This window comes from Rana temporaria, chromosome 4 (assembly GCF_905171775.1).
Source record: "Rana temporaria chromosome 4, aRanTem1.1, whole genome shotgun sequence".
Lineage (NCBI taxonomy): Eukaryota > Metazoa > Chordata > Amphibia > Anura > Ranidae > Rana > Rana temporaria.
The window spans coordinates 139,340,752-139,360,536 of NC_053492.1; the positions used below are offsets into that span (position 1 = coordinate 139,340,752).

Consider the following 19,785-nt stretch of genomic DNA (forward strand, 5'->3'; position numbering starts at 1 on the left):
ATGTCCAACTTGTATGCTGCATCTTATCTTTTTTTATAAAGCCACTAGAATTTTTGTTTCTGCAATTTTTAATTCAGTACTACAAAACAGAATAATTCATATTTAAAAAAGTTTATGTACTTTATGATGTAAAAAAATAGTAAAGAAAGAGATAAAAGGGTCAATACAAAAAAAATAATAATAATAATTTGGGATCAATAAGGGGCAAATATTATATTATATAATATATTAAATTATATATTTTTTTATATTATAATTTTTTTTTTTACCCTTTACACAGAATAATAGTTAATCGTTATGATTGAGGACTGCAGCAATGTTTTTTATTTTTAAATGCATTCAGGACTGGACATTCACACTGACTGTTCAATCCTGCAGGTTACACTGGGAGAACATGGCTCTTTGAGTGCCTCATGTCACACCTACATGTATGATGATGTCAGTGTTTGTATTTGTCCTATTACTGTCAGCACATTATAACGAATCCTATCAAAATGCCTAACATAAGTATCTGTTCTCTTGATATCAGTTGAATCATCAAAACTACAGGTACTACCTGTTGCCGAGAATGTGTTTTCCGCACGACAGCATCGCGCTGATTCTTGGCGACAGGGTGCTGACATCTCGCACTCGCTGGAATAGACAAAGAACATTCCAGCGAGCGCGTCATAGAAGCGACAGGAATTCGACTGGGATTCCCGCCAATTCTATCTGCGGCGTTTGGTATGAAACCTGAGAGGGAGAACTCCACGCCAAATTTTAAATTAAAAAACGGCATGGGTTCCCCCTCCCAGGAGCATACCAGGCCCTTAGGTCTGGTATGGGTTGTAAGGAGACCCCCCCCCCCCTACGCCGAAAAAATTATGTGGGGGTCCCCCCACAATCAATACCAGACCCGTATCTAAAGCACGCTGCCCGGCCGGTCAGGAAGGGAGTGGGGACAAGCGAGCGCCCCCCCTCCTGAGCCGTACCAGGCCGCATGCCCTCAATTCGATTGAACCCCATATTCATTCACCTAGGGTGCGGGGCCGGTATCTGGGGGCCCCCTTATTAACGGGGGCTCCCAGATTCAAATAAGCCCCCCGCCCGCAGACCCCGACGACCAGGGTTGTCGGGAAGAGGCACTGTCCTTATCAACATGTGGACAGGGTGCTCTGGGGTGGGGGGGCCCCGCAGTGCGCCCCCCTGCCCCAGAGCACCCAACCCCCCCATGTTGAGGGCATGCAGCCTGGTACGGCTCAGGAGGGGGGGCACTCGCTCGTCCCCACTCCCTTCCTGAATGGCCGGGCAGCGTGCTTTGGATACTGTTCTGGTATGGATTGTGGGGGGACCCCCACGTAGTTTTTTTGGCGTAGGGGGGGTCTCCTTACAACTTATTCCAGAACTAATGGCCTGGTATGCTCCTGGGAGGGAGAACCCATGCCGGTTTTTTATTTAAAATTTGGCGTAGAGTTCTCCCTCTCAGGATTCAAACCAAACGCTGCAGCTAGAATTGGCGGGAATCCAAGTCGGATTCCCGTCGCTTCTATGACGGCTTTGTCTCCATCGCGGCAAGCCAGCTCAGCGATGGCTCCCGCGATGGGGCTCGTAGGTGGTCAATCTCGCCGACAAAGGGAGCGAGATTGACAGAATAACAGTCATCCACTGTACATGGACAACTTAAGATAAATGAATACTGACTGGCTGACTTATTGGGTACAAAGCATGCCATAAACCTCAGATCAATGGCAGTTTTCACCTAGATTCATAAAAAAAATACTGTATTAAGCAACTGGCTTACACTCGTTATTTGGCACCAACAGCATCTCAAAGCTTTCACCACAGTCAAAGATTCATGCTACACTTCTGGCTACACATCTTTGCTTAACTATGTGTTTCTCAAACCAGTATTAAACTGGTTCGTGGTCCCAAAAACAGGCTAAACATTTTTATTTATTTTTTTGTCTTTGACAAATTATTATTATACAGGATTTATTTAGCCTTTTTTTATTTTTATTTTTTCTAATGCTTGAACTCAGAAATGCAAAGTTATGTTGCAATCTGGGAGGAAAAATCTAATCAGATGAACATGAAGCACATCCCCCTATTTGTGAAGGTTGCCATATTTCACCAAACTGAACCTTGCAAGCCATTTATTTTTGCTGCCACTTTTTTACTTTTTGATTTGAAATTTGCTAATTTATTGGCTATAAGGCTCAGTCCACACCATGGTATTCTGGATCGAGGGTGGAATCCCCACAATTCTGCCCGCGATTCCCGAAAGCCACAAAACGCAGGACGCGCTTGCGATCCCTGTTACTTTATCAATTGAACCCAGATCCCTGTGTGATCGTGCCATGATTGTCACCCGACAATGCATGGTAAAATCAAGCAAACAGAATCGAGGAATACCTGTCTCCCAAAATAAGTTCAAGATATTATTTTGGGCGACAAGCGTCCTGAGATTCTGTGTGCATGATTTTAACACGATTCATCGGACGGCAAAATCTTGATGCAATGTGGGTGCTGCTATGAAAGTAAGGGGGATTGCAAGTGTGTCTTGTGTTTTGCGGTGATTCAGAATTGCGGGCAGAATCGTGGCAATTTCACCAGCGATCCGGAATGCTATGGTGTTAACGGAGCCTAAGAATCTTATATTCATACTGTAAAAGCAAAGACAGAAATGGTCTTTAACACTCGGTTATCTCTTGTCCCGTGAGTATATTGTGTGGGACTGCTGATAAAATTCACACAATACATCTGCTATATAGTCCTAGCCATTTCCATTCTTACTCAGATTTTTTTTCCCAGACTATGAAATGGAAAGTGCCTCTTTTGAATTATAATTTACCTAAACTAATTGTGAATAACCTAAAATAAACATGTGAGTGAGGCCCCATACACACCATAGAATCTATCCGCAGATAAATCCCATCAAATGGGTTTCTGCGGATAGATCCTATGGTGTGTACACGCCAACGGATATTTATCCGCGGATAAATCTCCCCTGGGATGGATTTCCAGCAGATGGATATTTGCTGACATGCTCAACAAATCCATCTGCTGGAATCCATTCCAACGGATGGATCCGCTCGTCTGTACAGACTTACCGGATCCATCCGTCTAAAGGGATTCCCCGCACGCGTCGTAATGATTTGACGCATGCGTGGAATTCCTTATATGACAGCGTCGCGCCCGTCGCCGCGTCATAATAGCGGCGACGGCGCGACACGTCATCGGCAGAGGATTTCAGCGCGGATTTCAATGCGATGGTGTGTACACTCCATCGCATAGAAATCCTCTGAAATCCTCGAGAGGATTTATCCGCGGATACGGTCCGCTGGACCGTATCTGCGGATAAATCCTCTCGTGTGTATGGGGCCTAACTGTTGGTCTGGGAAAAAATATTTGCTAATACATTTACCTTTTGCTGATTTAATATAGGTGACCATATTAAAGGGGTTGTGCAGGTTTAATCCTAAAAATCACTGTCCATATAAAGTATCAATATAATAGTTTGCACTGTGTTTTTATTTTTTGATTGTAAATTACTTTTGCAGTTTGTGCAGTTCTGTATGAGGAAAGGAAAATGAAAAATGCTTGCAGGTCCTTTGTGCTTAGAAAAGGGGGGAGAGCCGCGCTAACCAATGATGCAAATTGATACATACATACATAAAAAGATTATATATAATATACCGTATATAAATTGATTGTTACTAGTGAATGAATAAATAAACAAAATCCTAAATGGTGAATAATCGGTCCTTCAACCACAAGTGAATGTGCATAACTTAAATGATTGAAAACCTTGTTGTAAACCTCCACCACATAGAGTGCATGCTTACCGGAAGGCAAGCTACATATGCTTGCGGCTGTCAACCCAGCCATGGACTTTATCCAGGGGGTGTTAAGATATCAGCTCATAAATTGATTCCTTGCATTAGATGAGCAGGGCACGCACCAATTGAACCAGGGAGACTCTGATCTAGTTACCATGGACATAGGCCAGGCAAATTTACCCAAAAAGCAAAGAATTAATATCGTAAATAAAAATACACAGGTTTTAGTAAAAATAAGGGTTGCACTTACACAAGAAGCGTAAAATATATCAAGTTTAAAAAGCCGACTGGATAACGAAAACACGTCCTCTCGGGATCACAATGCGATGATGTCAGCACCCAACTCCACCCGAAGCACGTTTTGTCGCATGCTGACGTCGTTCTGGGGCAACATGTATGTATTCATTTGAATCTTTGGTTAACGCGACTCTTCCCCCTTTTCTAATTTTGTATCTGTGTGTATCTCACTTAGAGCCGCTGCTTTTCAATCACTATTATTTATAATTTTATATATCATTCACTTAGCACAGTATTTTCCATTCTTCCTTTGTGCTTCCTGTTATCAAATTAAAGACAATGACTATTCGCAAAGTTAAAGTGTATGTCTGGGCAAATTTAAGTAAAAAAAGAAAAGAAATGGAAATCGGTACATCTCTGCAATACATACACATTTTCTGGTGTTTATCCCTTTTAAAATGCTTCAAGCAGTGTAGGATTGGGGTACTTCCTAAAAGAAGTATGGGCTATACAAAATAAACCTTATACTCACCTAGGTCGATGCAGCATTGATATTGATGCTGCATCTGTCCCCCACCATCTCTGCACTGAGAACTGAGCGATGAGATACCACTAATCTCTGTTCTCCCCTCTGCTCTGAGCATAGATCTGTGACTGTCACCGCTCTTTGCTCTGTCCCTCAAGTGCTCACTGAAATGCTGGGCTGTGAAATGAGTGGGAGCGGCTGCCTCTGGCTCTCAGCAGCTCACTGAGAGACTGAGCCAGCTGCAAGGTTCAGGCTTCAGGGCCGATCTCGACCACATAGTCGGGTTCTTTTCAGAGCCTGGACTGACTGACATCAACCGACAGCTGGCTTTAGCCTGCTGATGGCTAAAAAATGGTCACAGGAATGCAAAACAAACTGCACTTCTGTGATACGTAGAAGTGCAGCCAAAAAGCTTTTGCTATACTTCTTGAAGGGAACAAACACACTCATTAGCACACTGTTAGCCAAATGGGAAGAGCATGGGCAATCAAAGTCTCTAAAAGTTCATAAAAGGACTTGTCTCTGGGGGTGAGGTTCTGACTTTTAGACGGCTGCAGGCCCTGAGAGCTAGAAGGGACTCTGTAAGAATCCAGTAAAGAAAGAGAGCAGTGCCATCTAAGTGCAGCAATTATATTAAATTTTTTTACATTGATAAAACACACAAGATCCCAAATATAACAGAGCATGTAGTGATATACTGGGTTCATCCACTCCTGGGGAGGACATGTTGCGATAAGGGGTGATGTTGCCACTGTTTTTGGCTGTGCTGGTGGCTCTCAGCGCTTCCTGGGACTGGGGTACACTCACAGAGCCGCCGGCGTCACTTTCGGGTTAAGGGTAGAGTGGGTGGTGTGTGCGTTCAGAGCTTGCATGTTTCTTTGTCAGAAAATCTGAACTTCTTTAAGGACCCACCAGAGGAAATGAGTGGATGCACACCCTGTAGTGGTAAACCCAGATCTTCACTGTTTAGCTGTAGATGTGAATTATTGTGAATGGGTAGGGAAACATTGCAGTTTTAGGGACATTTTCTGATGGTAAAAGGTTTACACAGTATACAATGCTGCCATAGTACTTTTATATCCTGAAACTATAGAACATTATATAAGGCCATCACAACAAATCCTACCAAGCTGCAACAGTGATTTGTATTCTCCAGGAAGAGCATAGCATGCCAGAACTGCTTAACAACTGACATGTACAATACTGACATAGATGTGTATTTTCAGTCACAACAGCATTATATCTATATCTATATATCCCTTCAGGCAAGAGGGACATGTGCAAAGATAAAATGCAGTAGAAAAAATACCTTCTGATTGCCAGAAATCCAGTGAGCTCCTAAATTCCTCTGTAATTTGACAAAATATTGTGTCTGTTGCACTGTAATTCCTAGCATCTCAACCCCCATGCCTTAAGGGGAGGTGTTCTGTAGTCCAACAGAAGAGATCTCAGGCAGGGCTGACAACACTGCTTTGGATTTCAGTGCAACAGAGGCAGAGTTGTCGGCTCAAACAGGAAGTTAGGAGCTCACTGGATTGCTGGCAGGATCAAGTATATTTAAAATTTTTCTTGGCTTTGCAGCATTTTTATAGTGAGAAATCATGTACACATTGCAGAGATGTACGTGTTTGTGCTTTTTTTTTATTTATTTGTATTTTCGCATAGATGTACACTTTAATACCATATGCTCAGCTCAACAAAGCAACCCCTTTAATGTGTAATTTTAAACATTTTGTGCCTCTACTCTGCTTTATAACTGTAAAATTTAGTTTACTAAACTTTCCTTAAAGGAGTTGTAAAGGAAAACTTTTTTTTGCCTAAAATTAATGTCTGCAAGGTAGACAGAATAGTGTAATGATTCTGTTAAAAAACGAGTAAATACCTATTAAATTCCTTCATCTATATCACCTCCGGAATTCTGGTTTCTGTTCTCTCATTCACTTCCTGGTTTGCGGCGCTTGTTCATGTAAGAACTACATTTCCCAGTATGCATTGCGGCACTCCCAGTAATTCACACCTCCTTGAAGTCTCAAACGCGTAGAGAGCGTCCTGCCGCACAGATGTAGTTCCAAGGAGGGGGCGAGCACGTCACTGACCACCGTAGTAAAGCCTCCCTTCACGGTGGTGAGTTACAATCAGACAAGCAGGAAGTGAACAGAACAGAGAAGAAATAGAGCAACTTCTGAGCAAAAACTAACAATGAGGAAGTGAAAAGAGGAATGTCTGCAGGTAAAGGATGCTTATTATGAAATATTTTTTTTTTCCTTTACAACCCCTTTAAGTGAAGGCCTTATTAATCTTTTTAACTGGAGAGGAACATTAAATAAAGCAAGTTGGAACCTGTTCACATGAAAGCTTTTTTATCTATTGGAATTTACATAAAAGGGTAATTTTTGGCGTTTTGACATTGCAATTTTTTTCCCCAATGGTAACATTTTCCACCTTTTTTTGTTTGTTTGTTTTTTTTTTTTATAAATTTTTCTGCATGGCTAGGGACTCTAACTAATATGTTTCCCATTAATTATCTTAGGGTGTTTTTATGTACATTACCAATCGTCATGAATTTGGAAGGCTCGTTTCTGCAGCGAACTACAACATTTCCCACTATAACAACGACCTTTGGCAAATATTTGAAAATCCTTTGGTATGTATCAAAGAAAGTATGTTTGTTTTTATTTTTTTTCTAAGCAGGTATGTGCATGATTTATGGATGTAAAAAATAATGCATTTAAAATGGAGATTATTTAGAAATGTGGTGTGTGTTTTTTATTTTTATTTATAAGTTATTATAGTATTTTCATCATTTTTAGGTTTGTATTATTCAAATGAATGATGCTAGGTTTTGTTGTATTCCATTGTGCCAGTTTACATCAGTGCCCTGAATTCCTGTGCATTAAAAAAATCACAGCCCATTGTAAGGATGAAGAGCCCCCCCAACAAAAAAAAAAGTGCAACCAAATGTAAAATGACATCACATGTATGTTATTACATGCTTTGTTGTGTGAGGGAGCCCTAAGAGATGAACATGACCTAAATAATTGTACTGTAATGTGTGTGTATTTGTTAATATTCTTTCTGCGTATAGTTTGCAATTGTATTTCTACATAAGGGTAGCCGTAATTATTCATTACATGCTTAGACTCTGTTTTCTGCTTTATAGTACCGTATAGTAGACCTGTGCACGCTATTTTGTTTCAGAATTTCGGTTTCGTCTGAAAAATACATTTATTTAGTTACTCCCGTAATTCGTTTATAATTTTTTTTTATTAAGGCAAAATTAAGGTTACATTGTCAAACGTTTGTCAGAGTAGACCTGAACAGAACAAAAAAGACAAGGGGCTTCTATGACAAACCCAATTTAAGAGATGCATCGAACAGGGTGTTAGAATAAAAGTTATGGAAAACAGAACAGTTGGGAACTAATACAGACATCGTAATCATTAGAATCCTATAGGATATAAAAGGGTAACTGACAAAACTTTCTCTTAAGGAAAGGTCACCCCGAGTATATCAGAATCTATCCTATTTTTAGGCAGTGTAACGTAGGCCACTTATATCAGGCCTAGACGTGACATTGAAGTGATCAGATAATAACTGGGTGATTAAGTTATGGCGACCAGTTGGAGAAAGGTTCACTGTCGTTGTGTTAAAATTTTGGGGATGGGGTAGGGGGCTAGTGAAAAAAAAAAAGAGGGGGGGGGAAGAAGACCAAAAGAAAAAAACGGGGGGGGGGGGTAAAGAGAAGGAAGAAATGAGCGAGGAATCAGGGGTTCGGGGGAGAAACGGGACAGCACAGGCGGGAGGGGAAAGAGAGAGCGCGAAAGAGAGACGGGGTAGAAAGGGAAAGTGAAGTGGTGGGAGGGGGGGGGGGGAGACGTTCCTCGGTCACGTCTCCCTAAAGTACCTTAAATTGGGAGGAAGGTAGAAATTACAAATTTTTATAACCAATATCAAGTAGGTGTTAAATGGGTGTAAACAGTTTAAATGACGTGGGTTACCTACTTTTATTTAAAAACACTTTTCTTTACAGGATTGGAAGCTAAAATATATAAATGCCAACTACTCGAAGATTTTTACAGAAAATATTGTTGAACAGGTAAGAAAATATATAGAAAGAGAGTAATTGGAACTCAATACACAAAGTGTACAAGAATAACATAGTGCTCTTTTATATTCTATTGAGCAGGCATTTGATACAGGAAACTCTGAAGCTGCATTATAAAATATCAGTGACTCTGTGTTGGCTTTGCAGTGTGGCAGAACTGTGTGAATCTAAAGGCCTGAGCAGAACTACAGATATTTTAGCAAATCTTTCAATATCTTTATTTTAAGCCTAAAAAAAAAAATCCTGGCCTAGGAAATGGGTTATGTTGACTGCAAATATTTTGATCAACATTATGCGAGACATTGAACATATCTAATTGAAAGTGTATTTAAGGATTCGTAAAACTTCGGATTCAAATATACAAAATTTGACCCCAAATAAGCAGGTAGATCTGTATTTTCCATTGAAGAAATGTTTCCACAGAAATCTCATTAAATGCATTAACCCACTTTAATTTTTATTTGAGTACTAAAACATAAGTTAAATAAGCTACAGTTGTATCATGAATACTAAAATATATGGTGCAAACCTAAAGTGTGTGTTTTTTTTTTTTTTATTTGATGCAGCCATGTCCAGATGTGTTTTGGTTTCCTGTGTTTACTGAGGAAGCCTGTGATGAAATTGTAGAGGAAATGGAGCATTTTGGCCAATGGTCGGGTTCGAAAGCTACAGTAAGTAGCTGTATTACCTAAAGCAGCAGTGATCAGTTAAACATTTTTTGTTGATGCAGGTAGATTTTGACACAGGTCTTGCAACATAGAGAATATGCATGCATAGTTTTTGATGAAGTAACACGATCTGTTATGCTTATTTAACAACCCCCCACAAACAAGTAAGAATGCACAATCGTAATCCTCCACATGTTATGTAACCTCTAAGCCTGGGATGTTCATACTTTCTAAACAAAGGACCAGTTTACAGTCCTTCAGGCTTTAGGGGGCTAGACTGTGGACAGTGGGAGTAGAAATGCCCCAGTTCCAATGGGAAAAATATTGCCTCAGACTTGGTAGTCAGTGGGAGTAAAAAAATGACACTGCCTGTGGTCAGCTGGATGAGGAACAGTTCCCATCATTGGTATTAGCGGGATGACAAAATTACCCTTTGTTAGTATTAGTGGGGAGAAATGGTGCCCCATCGTTGATGTCAGTGGGAGGAATGGTGCCCTATTGTTGGCATCCGTGGGATTAATCATGCCCCGTTATTGATGTTAGTGGAAGAAATAATCCCCCATTTTTGGTGTCAGTGGGGAGGAATAATGTCCCAAGGGGTGGATAAGGGGAAGCAAAGATTGCAGTTTGGAGACTGCTACTCTAAACTATACCTGCAAAATTGGATGCCTCTCCATTACCCCCTCCTACTGAGCGCTCTCGAAAAATCTTCATGTAAAGTTGGATAGGAAACTGACACTACCAAGGTGTCTTGATGTCCTAGGTTGTCTATCTCATTGGTTCCTCCTACTGACCTTCACATCACTGAAGCAGAGAGTAATGTTATAGCAAAAAGAACCAGTGACAGTTGCGGGGTACCTAGTGTTCGTTTTCTTGTGGACTTTACATGAAATCTGTACAGTCTTTTACATGTATGGCTTTATATTAAAAATTGAGTTGCTTTAATCCCTCCTAACCCAAACTCTTGACCCCTAAAGTAAGCCCTTAACCACTGGTATGTAGAATCGGTGTAATAATCACACAATAACTTATCCACTCAAAAACTCCCTCAACAATAATGAACCCTTTCTCCGCTGCACATTTTCATCCTGTGGTGGGAGTATCTGCAGCAATAGAATGTCTTCCAAATCATGCAGAACCAACATTTCATCACAGAATAAAATGATCCAGAATTTTTCATAACATAATAAATCATTATTAACCTTCCATAGGTAATTGTATAAACCACCTCTTTTGTTTTTTTCTTTGTGATTAGGACACACGAATTGCTGGAGGGTATGAGAATGTGCCAACGGATGATATTCACATGAGTCAAATTGGAATGGACAAGGAATGGCTCCACTTTATTAGAGAATATATTGCTCCAGTAACTCTCAAAGTGTTTGCTGGCTACTACACAAAAGTAAGTCTCCCTTTTAATGTCTATTCTGAGACTAGATAGTACGCCAACTTTGGTGTTTATAGTCTGTTAATAAATAGTAGTCTTGAGTATATCCTATAGCTTTTCTGTGGCTCCTGTTACTCAATAGCCTGTTTTAATCAGATAAAATGTATTGATTTTCCTTTTCAGGGCCGAGCTTTACTCAACTTTGTGGTGAAATATACACCTGCTCGACAGTATTATCTAAGACCTCATCATGATGCTTCAACATTTACCATCAACATAGCTCTCAACAAAAAGGATAAAGATTTTCAGGTAATTTTGAGAAAAAAGTAACATGAGACATGTTTTTGCTACTCTCCCTCCCTTAAGCTGCAATAGGCAGCAGAAGTTTTTTTTTTTTTTTTTTTAACATGATACGTCCACGATACTTCGCACCCACGGCAAAGTTTACTTGCGATGTAGTGATGGGCAGAAGGCCTGCCAAATTCTAAACACTCTAGCAAATGGGGAAGCACTACAAATGCACAGGGTTGTGTCGTGTTTGTCTCTAAAAATTGGGTTATAACAGGCAGTGAGGAGGTGTCACATAACCATCTGTCTTCACCACCTTCAGTTTCCTCTGAAACACAATTCAAACATGGATCAGACTTCAGATGAAAGGGAGATTTAGATAAACGTCTAAATCTGCCCTAAAGCGGCATTGGTGTGATGTGAAGTGGCCAGTTTACTCCCCCTTAGTGGTGTAAAATAAAGTCTTTGCCAAGTACTAGGATACTTTTATGTACCACTTGTGCAGTTTCTGAAATAAATCCCTCCCTGTCTTAAAATTGTGCTGTTTAAGGCAAAACTGTGATTTACCTATCTAAGGGAAAACAACAAGTTTACATGAATCCCCCTTCCTCAACATCACATATCCAACGTTTAGCAGCCAGGAGAAAAAAAAAATACCTGGCTCTTTGGAGTATGGGGAAGCATGCGACTCATTTAGTGTGACAGCATTGGACCAATCACCAAGAACTAGGACAGTCACATGGGGGAAGAGCCTTGTGTTTAATATGACCAAAGAAACTTGTAGCCTATATGGGGTGGTTTCTCGTGAAAAGGAGAAGTTGAGTATGTACTGGTCTAGAGGTTTAAAGTGGTTGTAAACCCTTACATATACCCAGTGACTAGTAAATCCTCCTACATACGTTGTACATAAGTTGTAGCTGTGTATCTGCAGACACTTCTTCTGTAGATCATTCTAATTTCTCCTTTTAGTTCTAAGAGCAGGAGTGGGGTTTTGAAGATATCATACAGCCGCCACAACTGAGCCCTGATTTGAGGGAAGGGACACGCCCCCTTTCACACAGCATGGAAAACAGTCACAGGCTGAGTCCTGCAGCTCCCTCCCTTGTCACCGTTTTAACTCTTGTTGTCAAAGAGCTGCCATAACTGAATTCTGCTTATAAGAGAGGACTCGGGCAACAGAGAGAAATGGCACTCAGAGACTTGGAGAGGGACAGGGTCACAGTATAGAAAGATGTACCTTTTTTTTTCTTATTTCATGTCTGAGGTTTATAACTACTTTTAATCACTTCCCACCCGCACTATAACTGAAAGACGGCTACAGCACAGTCTAACATTGTCGGGAGGGTGTCTACGGATGTCCTGAAATCACGTTTCATGTGCATCCACTGCGGCATGCATCGGCACAGGTCTTTGATCGCTGTGTCCTTTGGACACGGCTGATCACAGATCGGGGCAAAGAGCAAATCACAGCAGTTCTTTACCCTATGACCAGCTGTGTTCAATCACAGCTGATCAGTGTTTGCTGGCTATGCCGTTGTTTGTTCGGAGTCTGACGCGCTAGTTTCATGCACATTCTAAATATTGACTCTTTGCAAATTTACTTGCAACTTTTTCAGCAATAGTAGCATCCATATTTCTGAATGGACAAATTCTTACTAAAGCTAATATTGTTAAAGTGGAGCTAAAGCCATCGATTTACTAGTTTCCTAAAACTGCTACATTCAATGCATGCCTTGGATGATAACTTTCCCAGTTGCATATGTGCTCTTAACCTGAAGCTCCATTTTTTTTGTTTTTTGAGCAGCAGAAATAACTTAAATGGGTTGCCCTCTGCTCCAAAAAGCATTTTTACTTGACAAAACGCCTGTTTTCTTGGCATGGAACATGTGTTTCTGCGCGCATTTCCGATATGCTCAAGTGTGAACTGTCAAGCCATCAAATGGCTGGTGTCCTAACTGATGTGCAGTACCATGGCTACTGCCGACCAAATAGAGGTAAAGATGGCAGCTTATTTGGCTGTAAAGTATGGGCGCGTTTACTTCCACTTTAATGGGCTAGTTAAATACAAGTTCCAGTCATGTAAAGCAGAAGCTAATACACTTTTTTTAGTAACTGTGATGAAATGTGATCTATTAGAGCAGCGGTGTCAAACTCAATTTCATCGTGGGCCGCATCAGCATAATGATTGCCCTCAAAAGGGCCGGTTGTATCTGTAAGATTAGATGTCAAAAGCCACTCCACCATCAGAAGTTGAGTCCCCCACTCTCCCTTGCATCACAGTGCACCCCCCCCTTTCCTTAAGCCTTGTACACACGGTCGGACTTCAAACAAACTTTTCCATGGATTTTTGTCCGAAGGGAGTTGGCCGGGCACACCCATAGAATACACACGCTCTGACTTTTCTGCAAACTTTCCTAAAGCTTTCCCAACATCACATGTTTTTTCTGCTCTTTTCTGTTCCTTACCGCCACCCTTTGGTCAACTTCTGCTATTGTTGGTTGATTTTAACATTGGTTCTGGGCATGCATAATTGTACTTTGGACAAAAGTCTGATGGATTTCTGTACACACGGTCGGACTTTTGTTGCCAAAAAGTTTGTCCGTTTGCAGAGCGAACCTTTGTCCGATGAAAACTGAAAAAGTTTGTCCAATGGAGCGTACACACGGTAGGATTTTTTGGACAACTTTCTCATTTTGAAGTTTGTTGTCAAAAAGTCTGACCGTGTTTATGGGGCTTTATACTGCTGCTGGGAAGAAGCTGGATGCATTGCTTGAAATCAGAAAGTAAGGGCCTGGAGGAGGACCAAATGCAGGAGAGGTGCGACAGCCACATTAAATGGCTTGGAGGGCCGGATTCGGCCCGCAGGCCTTGTGTTTGACACATGTGTATTAGTGTCACTAATAATAATCAGGTATCGGGCAGTAACTATTTGTGACAGGGCCCCATAATAATTAATATACCCTCTTACCTCTCTGTTGCCTGGGTAAATCATTGTTAATACAGGCATTACTGAGCCCCCTGTCATTTCAGGCCTCATTGCAGTTGCATGTCTCAAGGTAGACGCCAAGACCACCTGTTGAAAAGAATTTCCAACTTGCATGAAAGTCTGTAAAATTGGCTTATCAATCTCATGCTTATAAGCACATTTGTTTGGTCTCCAGCAGTTTCAACAAGGGTGGTCAGAATTTTTTTTGTGACATCAAAGTGCTGCCTGTGTATATATTGTTTTAAGCTGCTTTTATATAAGAACATGGGGTGTGTGTGTGTGTATTTGTATATAAAAAGTTATAATTTAGGTTTACTGATGTTTAAAAAGTTGTATACTGTAGCACACCCCCATTCGTAAATGGACAGCAGTTTTTTTGCCAGTGGATCTTGGATACAATATTTTCTTTTTAGGACATAGAAAGATGTTTTCCAAAAGCAAAAAATCATTACCGTGGCTTTGAAGAATCCCTTTTATTGACAGAAATGCATATTCTCCTGATGCTTTGCTAAGAGATTCCCTTTAAAGGAAAGCCTCTCCTAGTAATAAAATTGAACAATATCTAAAATAGTGATTTTTTTTTTCAAGCACTATTATTAAATTTGAGTGGAATGTTTGTTATTTTTATGTATATTAAAATTGGGTTGAATTTAAATCATTAAAAGATCAGCAATTCCTTTCTGTGAAATAATACATGTGTGATCTTTTTTTTTTTTCATGCAGGGAGGTGGTTGCAGATTTTCCAGGTATAACTGCTCACTTGACTCACCAAGAAAGGGGTGGAGCTTTATGCACCCAGGGCGACTCACACACTTGCACGAAGGACTACCTGTGACAAATGGGACAAGATATATTGCAGTTTCTTTTATTGATCCATGAACTCTGGCAGACTCTTGAACTCATCGGCAAACTATTTTGACCATTTTTAGATTTTTTTTATTTATAGTTTTTTTTTCTAATTCGGATCACAATATTTACTACTGTTTTAAAAGAATATGGAAAAATAAAATGCATGGGGAACAAAAAAATACACATTCTGAATTCCATATGGGATTTACCCCCCCACTACTCCCCATGTTGCAGTTTTAAAACTCCAAGAATACACAGACAACTGAATACTGCATAAAACAAATAAGATTTTGAGGTTCCATCATAAAACAAGCACATAAACAAGTAAGCTTTTTTTTTTGTGCATGGAAGTGGTATTCAACCATCAATTGAGTAGGAATTGGAGACATCACTGGAGCATGGTTCAGCCCATGAAACAGATGAGCATAGTTAATGTCACTGATTTATTTAGGGCAATGTTAATATATGCCAAAAGTTCAAGCAGTAATGCCCAGTGGCAACAAGAAAAAAAGCCCCTTAGAAATTGTTATTTTTAAAAATGGATATTACAAGTTTGTATTTTGTTTTGCACTGCAGTCAATTTTTAAACATAGGGGGATCTATTATGAAGCAAAATAAACATACGCTTAGTGGGTTTTGCATTACCATATAAGTCTATAAGAATACATATTCCACTTGAAGTGGGTAAAATACAGGTCATAGGGAGCTCAAATGTACCTTTTCAATAAATTCTGAATGATCTTGGAAACCTCTTAAACTGATGTCAAACTGAGACCAAGGCTCATCAATGATGGCCCTGACCATCTCAGAAGCTTCCATTCAGGTTCACTGCGACATAAGCCATTGCCTGGGAACTTCTATACAGAAACTATGAGTTAGGAAATAGAATCTTACAACTGATTCTGAATCTGGTGCTTTACTTATAGGCAGATTTCCTTTTTAATATACTTTTTTACCTTCCAAAATCTGTTAGTCTGCAGTATTAAACCTGTAGAAAAGTACATGTTAATGCAAATTTGCAATGATGGAGTCAGTGTACATATATTTATTGTGGCAGATTTATTTTTCCAAAGAAACAACATGTTCCATTGCTGTCACTTCATAAATAATAAAAAAAAGTGCATAGATATGGATATATTGTAAACAATGCTATGTTATAATAACATGATGGAATCTTGGTCACATCAAGCCTAACCAATCTGTGGTGTAGGCTTGCGGTGCATGTTCTAATGCCAGGTACACACGGGCTGAATATCGACCAAAATTGGCCATTACAGTGGAAACCGGACGATTATTGACCCGTGTATACAACTGCCTGTCTGACAGAAGCTAATCTAATGATCAGCTTCTTTCGAACGACCATACTTCAAAACCAGCAGCCGACTAGCACCTGATCAGCGCTTGCAGTTAATGGCGGTTCTCCCGTCCAAACAGCAGTGAATGGCTGTGCAGCGGGGGCGTGTCAGGACAAGTCTGACCAGGGTGGGTTCTACTGCTTAATGTGGTCAGTTTTTAATCAAAAAGTGGAGGGACTAGCAGGATCAAGTGATTTCATAAAAAGGAAGCAATACAAAGAGAACAAGATACCATCCTCAAACAAGTACAGGATACAGCAGGCGCATATTTAGAATATGAAATGTTGGGGTAACAAACGCTTTAAGCCAACAGCTAAAACACAACAATTGCAAATAAAATATGACATTTTCAATAAATACCCTTTCTATCAAACCTTCAGGTCACATAAATGTCCACATGTTTTTTTAATTCACTGCAAAAAAGTTAGCACGTTTTGAATATCCCAAAAACCTAGCCTGAATATGCTACTGGTTATTGTGGATGGAAAAGGTAATACCAGTTTTTCAATGTTGTTCCTACATGGTGCTAATTTATTGTATAATGATTCATTTAGCCATTTGTATTTATTTTACCACAAGCAGCCAAGGCCCAATAGATGTCACCTTTGAGCAATAATGATGCCTTAAGCCCATGTTCACATTGCAGGTATGAAAGTTCAGCTGAACTCGCACGTTTTCAACACGGCAATGCAGTCTGACTTCGGGAGCGATTTGACAGACATCTGTGCGGGTTCATGCACAGATGTCTATACAAATCGTCTCCCGAAGTCACCAAAAGGAGTAAAGGAACTACTTTTGGGAAACGGTGCGGCGCCGCAAAGTCGGATGGTGCAATTGCCGGCGATTTGGCATGCGATTTGACATGTCATGCTCTGTCCCTTTTGAGACACTAAATGCAAACACTCTGATAGAGCCGCAGTCTGATTTGGCTGCAATATAAACACTTGCTGTACCTTTTACTTTTTTTTTTTATATGATAAAGTGAAATAACTTTATCAGTCAGTTCCAAAATGCTGCAAAAATGACCAAAGTGCCTAAAACCGTTAACTGATTCTTTGCCAATGAGATAAAATGCCAACAGGAATAGTTTCAATTAGTTAGACGGAAAGATTTTTTTCTTATTTTGAAATATTTCATAGTTCACACTACAAAGTGCCTTTTTTGAATCTAGACAAGTTTTGTTTCAACAAGTCCTTCTTTTTTTTTTTTTTTTTCCATTGTTTAAGTTACTACATCAAAACATTTGCTATGCTGTAGCTGATTTATTTTTATTTTTTTAAACAATGCATTCTCTAAAAGTGCATCGCTGGATTGATGACGTGAATTTTTTCAATTTACTTGAAATTGTGTTCGAGTCCGATGTTTAGCTTTTGTGTTTTATTCAATCAAGGTGGTCTCTTTTTAAAAAAGAATAAAACTTTTTCAAAATTTAGCATTATGCAATATTTGCAAATATGCATTTTTTTCTATTTGCAGTACTTGAAGAGAACAGCCTTAAAGTGTCAGTGATGTTATGTTTGTGATAAATAAATGTTAATTTAAAATGTTTTTGTCTGGTGTTTTCTTTTAATGGGGCAGATTCTACTGGGTTTTAATCACCATGCTCCTTCATGTATCCGTCTTGGACCCTGGTGAGATCTGGGGGTCCATAGAATGTGTTTTTTTTTTGGCTGGCACAATGTATTGTATAGGATTTCAGATCATCTGTGCCCAGTCTTGCCACAAAGAGTTAATCCAGCTCTGAGCAATCCTCTTATCTTTTTTCAGTGAGATAAAACAGACAAATGGAGAAAACCCTTTCAATTCTTCCCCCCTGCTGTGAGTGACAGTTGATTTACATATCTCATGTAAGAGCCTGAGACGGGCATTGTTTTTTAATTCCTACTTCCACTCCTTTCTTCTGCAGCTCTCCCAGGTTTGGCTGTTCTACACCTGATTGTGCATGCTGAAGTCATGTGGTTACTTTTCTGGGTTTTGACTGGATGTTAATGATCATAGCAGAATTTAGTGTAAGAAATACACAGAAGAAAATGCATGCTGAAAAGGGGAGTGTAGAGGAGGGCAGGGAGTCTACTGACATCACGACTCCACCCATGACCTCCGGACAACAGACCCACCCACAGAATATGCAGTTTTTCAGGTCTCATAACAGAGGGAAGACATTTGACGGGTAAGGATACATTCAGGCGGCATGTATATCCCTATAGATCACGAATATGACAGTAGTTTAGAAAGGATGAGAGTGGGTTTTTTATTCCAGGAATTGTTTAAGCACTGTAGGACAATTTGAATAGGACAGGAAGTTGCATGTTCCCACAATTGTATTCTTTCCTGAAACTATAGCATTAAGGGTACTCTTTAGTAACCGGCTTAAGGTTTTTCACCTCACACTGCTGTTTAAAGCAATACTCAGCCAATACTGGCTGGAAGGCAGGAACTCCCAGAGTGACGGCTGTAAATTGAGGCTATCATTTCTTTCATCATATAAACAAGTCTCCTCTGTCAAGACAGTTGAATCCTGGTAAGTAATGCCAAAACAGGCAAAAGTTCCTTCTGCTGGACAGACTTGACTGAACTGAATCCCCTCTGTTCAACTCCCGTATAGTAGAAACTTTCTTTCATGTATTTGGTTTTCATGTTAAATTGAATTTTGACAAATTGCATATAAATAATAAACGATCAATCTTATCCAATACAGCTGGGTTGCTAAGCAGGATGTTGTCTAAAATGCAACGAGGAAGCCTAACCATTGTGTTCCTACTCCACAATTGCTTTACAGATGTGAACAGCCATCTGTTTACAAATTTACATGCATCTCTCATAGCACAAAGTGCTGCATCCTTCCAAGCCAAACAGCTGTTCATCTTTGCAGCCAGTGAATTGTGTGTGATAATCTTTGTTACTTATTTATGTTGTATTTATTTTTTGCACTGCTTATAATCTGGAATGAAAAATCTTAGTGCTGAAAATCACATTTACTTTTTATGCGATCAGTAAATTAATTATTTTTATAAAATTATATTGTGATCAAATCAATGAGCCACAGCAATTTACTTTAACTGCATCTTTATAACCTTTTTTTTTCTAAACCTGTTTAATTTTATAGAAGTAAATCTTGTACAGAGGACCAGACTTCTTTATAGCCAAGTTGCCACATAGCCACCCAACCATCATGTTGTCAAGTACACATTGCCATGCATAAGAAAAAGTTCTAAAATGCTGTTTTGTCTAACAATGCAATCAATCTTGATACTATTTGGAATAATGTACTATAAACATGCAGTTTATACATTACTAGAAGTGTGTGTCAATAATTATACTCCTCTGAACATCAGGTCTATGTGTACTGATAAAAAGCAGATGTCACGTTCAACCTTTCTACGCTCCACTTCAGTGAGCCTTTTGTGGCAATCACCAATATATTTTTGTAATAAGGCTAGCCAATCAACTGGGTCAGAAATGGAGTGGACAAGACATATGAGTCGATCTGAATGCAAGGGGTATAAATGTAGCCAAAAAGAGACTGCAATTTTAGTGGTTAGGTTGGTCAGTCTATGTTCTTTTGT

The 19,785-nt window shown here is 39.7% G+C and overlaps 1 protein-coding gene across 2 annotated transcripts in view; it reads left to right on the plus strand.

The window, feature by feature from the left end:
* PLOD2 (procollagen-lysine,2-oxoglutarate 5-dioxygenase 2) overlaps positions 1-17,767 on the plus strand; it is a 175,869-nt gene extending 158,102 nt beyond the window's left edge. For both annotated transcript variants that reach the window (XM_040349105.1, XM_040349106.1), the window contains 6 exons: positions 7,112-7,225; positions 8,612-8,677; positions 9,253-9,357; positions 10,610-10,756; positions 10,925-11,050; positions 14,739-17,767. In XM_040349105.1, the coding sequence (XP_040205039.1) occupies positions 7,112-7,225; positions 8,612-8,677; positions 9,253-9,357; positions 10,610-10,756; positions 10,925-11,050; positions 14,739-14,894 (714 nt within the window). In that variant the 3' untranslated portion in view covers positions 14,895-17,767. The remainder of the gene's footprint in view (positions 1-7,111; positions 7,226-8,611; positions 8,678-9,252; positions 9,358-10,609; positions 10,757-10,924; positions 11,051-14,738) is intronic.
* The last annotated feature ends 2,018 nt before the right edge of the window (positions 17,768-19,785 follow it).